Source organism: Piliocolobus tephrosceles, chromosome 21 (assembly GCF_002776525.5).
Source record: "Piliocolobus tephrosceles isolate RC106 chromosome 21, ASM277652v3, whole genome shotgun sequence".
Lineage (NCBI taxonomy): Eukaryota > Metazoa > Chordata > Mammalia > Primates > Cercopithecidae > Piliocolobus > Piliocolobus tephrosceles.
Genome location: NC_045454.1, coordinates 12693381 through 12704238, shown reverse-complemented (window position 1 = coordinate 12704238; position 10858 = coordinate 12693381). Strand labels below are relative to the sequence as shown.

At 52.7% G+C, this 10858-nt stretch overlaps 1 protein-coding gene across 3 annotated transcripts in view; it reads left to right on the top strand.

Moving 5' to 3' along the window:
* Positions 1-10858, top strand: part of MARK4 (microtubule affinity regulating kinase 4) — a 54243-nt gene that overhangs the window by 7130 nt on the left and 36255 nt on the right. For 2 of the 3 annotated variants that reach the window (XM_023182415.2, XM_026457339.2), the window contains exons 2-7: positions 1151-1351; positions 5083-5136; positions 5289-5337; positions 6658-6723; positions 6814-6884; positions 8206-8262. In XM_023182415.2, the coding sequence (XP_023038183.1) occupies positions 1151-1351; positions 5083-5136; positions 5289-5337; positions 6658-6723; positions 6814-6884; positions 8206-8262 (498 nt within the window). Of the gene's footprint in view, positions 1-1150; positions 1352-5082; positions 5137-5288; positions 5338-6657; positions 6724-6813; positions 6885-8205; positions 8263-10858 lie in introns of those variants that run through there. The other variant, XM_026457338.1, reaches the window with a different exon arrangement.

The following is a 10858-nucleotide window of genomic DNA, read 5'->3' as shown; positions in this document are numbered from 1 at the left end:
CAAGCTGCCACGCCTGGCTAATTTTTTGTATTTTTAGTAGAAACAGGGTTTCACCGTGGTAGCCATAATGGTCTCAGTCTCCTGACCTCATGATCCGCCTTCCTTGGCCTCCCAAAGTGCTGGGATTACAGGCGTGAGCCACCGCGCTGGGACTTTTTTTTTTTTAGACCAAGTCTCACTCTGTCACCCAGACTGCAGTGCAGTAGAGCGATGTTGGCTCACTACAACCTCTGCCTCCTAGGTTCAAGCGATTCTCCTGCCTCAGCCTCCTGAGTAACTGGGATTACAGGTGTCTGCCACCATGCCCGGCTAATTTTTGTATTTTTTTTAGTAGAGATGGGGTTTCACCATATTGGCCAGGTTGTTCTCGAACTCCTGACCTCGTGATCCACCCACCTCTGCCTCCCAAAGTGCTGGGATTACAGGCGTGAGCCACTGCTCCCGGCCATCTGGCCCATAATTTTTATATGCACTGGGAATCCAGAAGATTCATGTGCATTGATTTTTTGCAATATATGCTTTATTATGGTGGTCTGCAACCAAACTTGCAATATCTCTGAGGTATGTGTGTAATTAGAAAAGGAGGTTGGGGCTGGATGCGGTGGCTCACATCTGTAATCTATACGGCCGAGGCAGGTGGATCTCCTGAGTCAGGAGTTTGAGACCAGCCTCGTCAACATGGTGAAACCTCGTCTCTACTAAAAATACAGAAATTAGCTAGGCATGATAGTGCACACCTGTAATCCCAGCTACTCGGGAGGCTGAGGCAGGAGAATGGCTTGAACCCAGGAGGCGGAGGTTGCAGTGAGCTGAGATTGTGCCACTGCACTCCAGCCTGTGTGACAGAGCAAGACTCCATCCCAAGAAAAAAAAAAAAAAGATGAAGTTGGTGGTACTCAGACTGCAGTGAGGGTTGAAGAAGGGGTCTGATGCCTGGGGTCCTGGATGTTGCAGATTTGGGGGACACGGGAGCTTTTGTTCCTGGAGGCATCTTTTTGTAGAGAAAGATGAAGGATGCTTGGCTCTCTGTGACCTGAGTTTGAAAAGGGCCACAAAGGGGTCGGTAGCCAGGCTTCAAGTTAACTGCACCAGCCTACGGGTGCCACGGAAGGTGGGATTGGATAGCTCATGCTGCATCTCCCCCGCCCAGCATGGCACCTTGGGCAGTGGCCGCTCCTCGGACAAAGGCCCGTCCTGGTCCAGCCGCTCACTGGGTGCCCGTTGCCGGAACTCCATCGCCTCCTGTCCCGAGGAGCAGCCCCACGTGGGCAACTACCGCCTGCTGAGGACCATCGGGAAGGGCAACTTTGCCAAAGTCAAGCTGGCTCGGCACATCCTCACTGGTCGGGAGGTGAGTATGGGCACAGGGTGGGGCTCGGGGCAGTTTCCTGCGGGGCCAGGTCTTCGGGGTACGTTGATAGAGGTCGGGATCGGCCCTGGATTTGCTTTACGGCCTCAGGTAAGTTCCCGACTCTCTCTGGGACAGGTCACAATATCTTAGATGTTCCCAGAACCACCCCTGTGGAAAAAGAGAACCAATTTCAGGTATCCCTGAAATTGCTGGGAGATCTCAGATCACAGGCAGTCCAATGTATGCATTGCTAAGGATGCGTGCGGCTTTTGTAGATAAACCTGAGCTATGGCTGGATGCATTGGCTCACACCTGTAATCCCAGCACTTTGAGAGGCCAAGGTGGGAGGATTGCTTGAGCTCAGGAGTTTGAGACCAGACTGGGCAACATAGCAAGACTTTGTCTCTACTAAAAAATAAATTAAATTAAAAAAAAAATTTGCTGGGTTCGGTGATGCGTGCCTGTGGTCCCAGCTACTTGGGAGGCTGAGGCCGGAGGATCACTTGCGCTCAGGAGTTTGAAGCTGCGGTGAGGTGTGACCTCACCACTGCACTCCAGCCTGGGTAACAGAGTGAGACCTTATCTCAAAAAATAAAAATAAAAGAGGGCTGGGCATGGTGGCTCACGCCTGTAATCCCAGTACTTTGGGAAGCTGAGGCAGGTGGATTGCTTGAGGTCAGGAGTTTAAGACCAGCCTGACCAACATGGTGAAACCCTGTCTCTACTAAAAATACAAAAATTAGCTGGGCGTGGTGGCGCATGCCTATAATCCCAGCACTTTGGGAGACCGAGACAGGTGGATCACCTGAGGTCAGGAGTTCAAGACCAGCCTGGCCAACATGGTAAAACCCCGTCTCTACTAAAAATATAAAGATTAGCTGGGCGTGATGGCAGGCCCCTGTAATCTCAGCTACTTGGGAGGCTGAGGCAGGAGAATTGCTTGAGCCAGGAGGCAGAGGCAGAGGTTTCAGTGAGCCAAGATCGCGCCACTGTATTCCAGCCTGGGCAACAAGAGTGAGACTCTGTCTCAAAAAAAAAAAAAAAAAAATTGGCCAGGTGCAGTGGCTCATGCCTATAAACCCAGCACTTTGGGAGGCTGAGACAGATGGATCACCTGAGGTCAGGAGTTCGAGACCAGCCTGGCCAACATGGCAAAACCCCATCTTTACTAAAAAAGAAATACAAAAATTAGCCAGGCGCGGCAGTGCGTGCCTGTAATCCCAACTACCTGGGAGGCTGAGGCAGGAGAATCACAGGAACCCAGGAGGCAGAGGCCGCAGTGAGCTGAGATTATGCCTCTGCACTCCAGCCTGAGTGACAGAGCAAGACTCCATCTCAAAAATAAATAGTAAATAAATTAAAAATGAAAAGTAAAGTTAAATAAACCTGAGCTGCCTGTCTGTTCTAAGGGTAGACTTTGGTTCCTTAAAATCTTCCTGTGATCTGGAGAACACAGCAGGTTTATTTATGTTGTATTCTCAGTTACACACAGCCTCACTCTCCCCACCTCCTCTTCCAGAGCAGGCATCTGTGCTGAGTATGGTGACATTGCAAAAAGGGCCCACACAGGCTTTGCGGCCTACATACGAGGTCTCTAACTCACTTAGAGGAAAAAGAATGGTGGGTGATTTCATGATTTCCCCACCCCTCCTTCAGTTTTAGAGAAATGATTGGAATGAATTATCCTGCGTTGGATGGACTCTCTCCTGCCCTCACACTGTCTGCACTGTACACGCAAAAGACACCAAGCCCCGATGGTCTTACGGGCAAATTCTACCGGATGTTCACATTTTATGCCAGTTCTTCCAGAGACTAAAGAAAGAACTTCCACTGCCCGATAGGTTTTTATGTGCCAATTTGTCCTTAAGAGCAAAACCAGACAAGAAAAATTACTGACCAATCTGGTGAACATAGGTACAAAAATCTTATACAAAATATTAACAAACAGAACCTGGCAAATCAATGAAAGAAAACTGTGTGATGACAAAGCTGGCTTTGTCTTAGGAATGCAAGGTTCTTTTCCCTTTGACAATTTATTCATGTACTTCACCACATTCTCAGATTAAAGGAGAGAAACCATATGATCGTCTCAATACTGGCATAAAAAGTGTTTGATAAAATTTTTAAAAACTCATTCGTGAGAATATGAGGGAAGCTAAGGAGCCCTCTCTTCCATGAAGAACACATGGTTCCCTGTATGTGGATCTGGTTCCAGGGGTTTCTGAGAGGGACCTGGCCCCATCTCTGTTTTAAAAATAAAATGCAAGTTTCACTGCAGACCGGGTGCGGTGGTTCACGCCTGTATTCCCAGCACTTTCGGAGGCTGCGGTGGGCGGATCACCTGAGGTCGGGAGTTCAAGACCAGCTTGGCCAACATGGAGAAACCCTGTCTCTACTAAAAATACAAAATTAGCTGTGTGTGGTGACGCATGCCTGGAATCCCAGCTACTTGGGAGGCTGAGGCAGGAAAATCCCTTGAGCCCGGGAGGTGGAGGTTGCCGTGAGCCAAGATCACACCATTATACTCCAGCCTGAGCAACAAGAGGGAAACTCTATCTCAAAAAAAAAAAAAAAAAGTTTCACTGCAAAAGAAGTATAAGGAGAGTTCAATGACATTCTGATTTCCTTCCCATGGTGTATCTCAAAGCTGTTTTAAAAGTTGTGTTTAAGAGGTAGATTCCGTCGGGCTATGTAAATTGAAATCTGGCCCACAACTTGCTACAGTTTACTAGCCATGTAACTTTGGCCAAGTGACTCAACAGCTCTGTGCCTCAGTTTCCCTGTTGGTAAAATGAGGATAATCCTGTTAGCCAAGTGTTGGTGGCGTGTGCCTGTGGTCCCAGCTACTTGGGAGGCTGGGGTGGGAGGATCGCTTGAGCCCAGGAGGTCAAGGTTGCAGTGAGCTATGATGACACCACTATGACACCACTGTACTCCAGCCTGGGCAACAGAGTGAGACTCTGCCTCCAAAAAAAACAAAAGTGGGGCGGTGGGTGTGGAGAATGGGAGGGATAATCCTAGCACTTACCTCACAGGTTGTTGTGAGGATTAAGAGTTCTCATTTGTAAAGCACATAGGCCTGGTAGAGTGAGGACTTAGTACATGTTAGCCAGTTGTTACTTATTCTACTGTCCGTTTGTTCAGAACAAAGATGTGATGGGCGAGTGATCTGCGGTGCCCTCACAAAGGGATCCCCTCAAGGTCTTGGCCATGCCCACCTCCCCTCAGGCAGCTCTGGAGCAGGCCCTGCTGTGGAGTACGGATATTTCTCTGCAGGAGTGAGGGTGGCAGTGGAGACAGTGAGGACAGCTTGTGCAAAGGCCCTGAGTCCCCAAGTTCCCCATCCACTGGGTATGGCCCAGAGTGAGGGCTCTTCCGGGAGAGGGGGCAAGGGAAGGATATCCTAGGGTGATCTGAGCTGGGCCAGGCTGGAGTGCAGTGGCGCCATCTTGGCTCACTGCAACCTCCACCTCCCAGGCTCAAGTGATTCTCCCACCTCAGCCTCCCGAGTAGCTGGGATTACAGGCGCCTGCTACCACACCCGACTGATTTTTGTGTTTTTAGGAGAGACAGGGTTTCATCACGTTGACCAGACTGGTCTCGAACTCCTGTCGTTAAGTGATACTCCCACCTTGGTCCTCCCAAAAATGCTGGGATTACAGGCCTAAGCCATCACGCCCAGTGGGGCCTGTGGTACCTTGACCTTCCCTCCTCCTTTCCTCCCCCTCTAGGTTGCCATCAAGATCATCGACAAAACCCAGCTGAATCCCAGCAGCCTGCAGAAGGTGAGGCTGGGAAGATGGGGGAGAGCAGGAGCCAGGCTTCCGGGACAGCCGGGTGACCCACCTGACCCCTCCTGCGGGGGCCCGGCTGGGGAAAGGATCCCCCAAGCCACCCACCCTCACTCTCCTCTGTCTTCCTTTCTGGCCACACCCAGCTGTTCCGAGAAGTCCGCATCATGAAGGGCCTAAACCACCCCAACATCGGTGAGGAGGGAACGGGCGCAGGGGCAGGCCACCAACCGGACACTTGCAAAGGAGTTGGGGGTGGTGGCAGTGGTTAGAATAGTTGGAGACCCGCCAGGCGCAGTGGCTCATTCCTGGAATCCCAGCACTTTGGGAGGCCAAGGCTGGTGGATCACTTGAGGTCAGGAGTTCGACACCAATCTGACCAACATGGTGAAACCCTCTCTCTACTGAAAATACAAACATGAGCAGGGTGTGGTGGTGGGTGCCTGTAATCCCAGCTAGTTGGGAGACTGAGGCAGAATTGCTTGAGCCCAGGAGGCAGAGGTTGCAGTGAGCCGAGATCACACCACTGCACCCCGGCCTGGGCAATAAAGCGAGACTTTGTCTCAAAAAAAAAAAAAAAAAAAAAGAGTTAGAGACCTGGTTTCTCATAGTTGCATCACTGCTGTGTGCCCTTGAGCAAGTCACTTAACCTCCTTGAGCTTCTATTTTTTCTGGAGTAGGGATGATAAGAGGGCCTACTACCAGGTCGTTGTGAGGATTGACAAAGATCATGCGTCCAAAATGCTTAGTTTGGGCTGAGCTGTGGGACTTGGTCTGATTATTTCCACCAGCATCAGCATCCTCACTGTCATTATCACTGGGCAGAGCGGGGAGAGAGGGGTCTTTAGTGAGAGAAGCGGAGTTTAGCTCCGCGTGGATGTGGCTGCAGCATTCATTCATTTACTCAGTGACTGTTGATTGAGTGGCTGCTGTGTGCCGGACCCTGGGGACACAGCAGGGAAGAAAACAAGACAGAAATCTCTGGCCTCATGGAGCCGACATTCTTGTGAGAGAGAAAGTGGAAAGGGTGGCCAGGCGTGGTGGCTCACGTCTGTAATCCCAGCACTTTGGGAAGCCGAGGCAGACAGATCACTTGAGGTTGGGAGTTCGAGACCCGCCCGACCAACATGGAGAAACCCTGTCCTACTAAAAATACAAAATTAGCCGGGCATGGTGGTGCATGCCTGTAATTCCAGCTACTCGGGAGGCCGAGGCAGGAGAGTCGCTTGAACCTGGGAGACGGGGGTTGTAGTGAGCAGAGATCGCACCATTGCACTCCAGCCTGGGCAACAAGAGCAAAACTCCGTCTCCAAAAAACAAAACAAAACAAAAAAAACAAAAAGGGTGGTAGAGGTGGGTGAGGAGTTTGGAAGATCTTGCTGTCAGTAGGGAGCCATTGAGTGTTCTTGAGTTGGGGTGGGTGGGTGTTATGGTTGGCCTTTTGCATAGTTACCGAGTACGGGTTAGGAGGGGCTGTTTCTCCCTAACCCCCTACACTGTTCCCAACCATTGTAGTGAAGCTCTTCGAGGTGATTGAGACTGAGAAGACGCTGTACCTGGTGATGGAGTATGCAAGTGCCGGTGAGCCGCCCACCCTCTCCACCCTGCCCCTGTGCTGCCTCCCCCTGCCCCTGCACCTGATCCTGACCCCACTCGGCCTCTGCCCTGCAGGAGAAGTGTTTGACTACCTCGTGTCGCATGGCCGCATGAAGGAGAAGGAAGCTCGAGCCAAGTTCCGACAGGTTGGGGCAGGGCTGAGGGTGGGGCTGACGGGGTGCCTGGGTCCCTGGGAAGGGTGTCTGAGAGCTGCGCATGGTCTAGGCTGTCCAGCGACCTGGGGGTGGGGCTTAAGTCTGGGCAGGGGTGAAGGTGCAAAGCTGGGTGTGCTGGGCGTGCAGTCACCCAGATGTGAGGGCATCCGGATGTAGGTTTGCAGGTGCCCCTTTGGGTGGGTGAGAGGATGTTTGGGCATGAAGGCGCCCCGGTGGGCAGGTGTTTCTTGTGTGGGGCATGTGGGTGTGCCCAGCACATAGGTGTGTGGGTGAGGGGGCACGAAGGTGCCAGGGTGCCAGGTGTGAGTGTGCCAGAGTGTGATTCAGATGTGTGGGCAGTAGGTATGTGGGTGTCCAGGTATGTAGGTGTGTGGGGAAGAGGGCGTAGGGCACCCCAGGTAGATGGGCAAGAGAGGGCCGAGGGTGGTTGTGTACGTTTGTAGGTACTAGGGCATGCCGGTGTGTGGGTGCCCGGGTGTGTGGGTGCCCTGATGTATGGCTTTCCAGGTGTGTGGTAGTGAGGACACCCAGGTGTATAAGAGTGTGGGAGGGGCCAGGTGTGGCGTAAGAGGACAGGCAGGTGTGAGGGTGCCCAGGTGTGTGGGGTAAGAGGAGATGTGGGTTAGAGGGTGCCCAGGTGTGTGGGGTAAGAGGACATGCAGGTGTGAGGGTGCCCAGGTGTAGGGTAAGAGGACGTGCAGGTGTGAGGGTGCTCAGGTATGTGGGGTAAGAGGACGTGCAGGTATGAAGGCACCCAGGTGTGGGGTAAGAGGAGATGCGGGTGTGAGGGTGTCCAGGCATGAGGGGTGAGCAGATGTGCTGGTGTGAAGGTGCCAGGTGTGTGGGGTAAGAGGAGATGCAGGTGTGAGGGTGCCGGGGCGTGAGGGGTAAGCAGATGTGCCGGTGTGAGGGTGTCTCTTCGGGACTGTCCAGCTGCCTTGACGCAGCTGTCCTGAGCTCAAGGGCCGTAAGCCCTGGTGAGTTGGGGTAGCGTGTCTGTCTACAGGTACGGGATATCCTCATGGGAATTTCCAGATGTGAAGGTCAAGAGAGGCTGGTCCCTATGCCTTGGTTCCGACATCCCTGGGCATGGGGGTGTCCTGTGGGAGGCGTGTGTCTGCCCAGATTCCAGGGGCACCTCTTGCTGGGACTGAATCGGGGTGCAAGGCCTCAGGTCTCAGGCTGTGCCTTGGGGAGGCCTGGGGCTCGGTTGTGAGTGGTTTCACAGTCCACTGAGGGAGGCTAAGGGTTTCGGGAGCCACAAATAACCAGCCTTCCCCCTCCCTCCCAGATTGTTTCGGCTGTGCACTATTGTCACCAGAAAAACATTGTACACAGGGACCTGAAGGTAAGCCCCCGCCCTGCTGTGACCTCGGTGACCCCAGCTCAACCCTCAGACTTCTCCCTGCCCCCAGCCCTCCATGGCTCCTCTGGCCTCCAGCAAATTCCCCCAGCCCTTTTCTCCTCCTGCTCCTCCCTCCGCACCCAGCACCCCCTTGACCCTTTCCCAAGCTTTTGTGGCAGAAACAAGGCCAGCAGATGGGGGAGCGGATGGGGAGGAGGGGACAGTAGGAGTGAACAAAGCGGGGAGAAACAAAGTGTCCCAGAACGGCCCTGGATGCTACAGGGCTGTTGGATAAGGACGCTGGGACATGATAAGGGGTTTGTCGCTCTCAGAGCCTTTGGGACCTTGGCATTCTCCGACCTTAGGACGTTCAGGACTCCTCGAGGATTTAGGTTGCAGAGCCCCAGAGTCCCTCTGCCCGCAGGGTATCTGAGAACTTGAAAAGGGGCTTTGTTTCTTTGAACCTGAGAAGGGGCTTTGTTTTTATTTTTGTGTTTGACACAGAGTCTCACACTGTTGCCTAGGTTGGAATGTAGTGGCCCCATCTCGCCTGGCTGCAACCTCCGCCTCCCGGGTTCAGGCGATTCTCCTGCCTCAGCCTCCCGAGTAGCTGGGATCACAGGCGCCTGTCACCTCGCCCGGCTAATTTTCGTATTTTTAGTAAAGACAGGGTTTCGCCTTGTTGGCCAGGCTGGTCTTGAACTCCTGACCTCGTGATCCACCTGCCTCGGCCTCCGAAAGTGCTGGGATTACAGATGTGAGCCACGACGCCCAGTCCCAGAAGGGACTTTGAGAGAAAAACCACTTTGGCCGGTACCAGGCAGGAAGGGACGCAACGGGGCTCCAGCCCAGCTGCCTGTAGGAGCTGAGCCGGGCAGCCTCCTCGAGTACCTGTGGCCCCAGGGTCCCCATTCCACACCTTCCGCTGCATGTCTCTGGCCTCCCGCTCCAAGATCAGGTGGCTGAACGTTTGGTTGGCTCAAATCCCATTGTCTTGACTGTCGTTTTGTGAGCACCTGTGTGCTAGGCGGCATCCTAAGTGCTTTAAGGAAGTGCTTCTGCAACTATCAGTGAGGAAGGACTGGGTTGCTTTTGCTGTTTTGTTATGTTTTTTCTTGCCCATGCTGATGTGTGATGGTTCCATCACAGTTCACTGTAGCCTCGACCCCTTGGGCTCAAGCAGTCCGCCCTTCTCAGCCTCCTGAGTAGCTGGGACCACAGGTGTGAGCCACCAAGCCTGGCTAAGTTTTAATTTTTTTGTAGAGGTGGGGGTCTCACTCCATTGCCCAGGCTGATCTTGAACTCCTGGGCTCAAGTGATCCTCCTGCCTCAGCCTTCTGAGTTGCTGGGACTACAGATGGGCACCACCATGCCCAGCTAATTTTTGTATTTTTAGTAAAGACAGGATTTCACCATGTTGGCCAGGCTGGTCTCGAACTGCTGACCTAAGGTGATCCGCCCGCCTCGGCCTCCCAGAGTGCTGGGATTACAGGCGTGAGCCACTGCGCCCAGCCACAAACCCCATTTTAAAAGCTATTATCAGATTCTAAAGACTCAAAATTCCACAGTCGAATTCCTATGCAGGACCAGGTGCAGTCTCATACCTGCAATCCCAGCACTTTGGGAGGCTGAGGTGGGAGGATTGCTTGAGCCCAGAAATTCAAGAACAGCCTGGGTAACATAGCAAAACCCCATCTCTACCAAAAACAATTGTAAAAAATTAGCTTGGCTGGGCGCAGTGGCTCACACCTGTCTCAGCACATTGGAAGGCCTAGGCAGGTAGATCACTTGAGGCCAGGAGTGCAAGACCAACCTGGGCAACATGGTGAAACTCCATCTCTACTAAAAATACAAAAATTAGCTGGGCGTCATGGCGTGTGCCTGTAATTCCAGCTGCTTGAGAGGCTGAGGCGTGAGAATTGCTTGGACCTGGGAGGTGGAGGTTGCAGTGAGCTGAGATCATGCCAATGCACTCCAGCCTGGACAACAGAGCAAGACTCCATCTCAAAAAAAAAAAAAAAAAAACAGAAAAAGATTAGGTCGTATGCCTGTAGTCTCAACTACTCAGGAGGCTAAGGCAGGAGGATCCCTTGAGCCCAGGAGGTTGAGGCTTCAGGGAGCCATGATTGCACCACTGCACTCCAACCTGGGTGACAGAGGAAAACCCTGTCTCTAAAAACAACAAAAAATTCAAAAGCAGAAAGTGCATCTGAAAAAAAGAAAAATAATGAAAAATGAAAACAAAAAACAAATTGCTGTAGAGGTTGAAGTGCTAACCCTCTCTTGACTTCCTTCCGCTGGGCCAGGGTGTCCCTCCACACAGCCCTGGAGGCAGCACCTTAGAGGCTTCCATGATTAACCTGGAGGTCGTACGCCCCCTGGTGGAGGGTCCCCAAAGCAGCTAACACGAAGTTTGGGGTCCTATAACTACACCAGGGGTACCAACCAAGGGGACCAACCCAAATGTGACCTTGGGGCTGGATTGCGGAGCCTCAAATGACAGGAAAAGAAACGTAATCCCTGGCCTGGCGTGGTGGCTCACACCTGTAATCCCAGCACTTTTTGGGAGGCTGAGGTGGGCGGATCACCTCACCTCAGG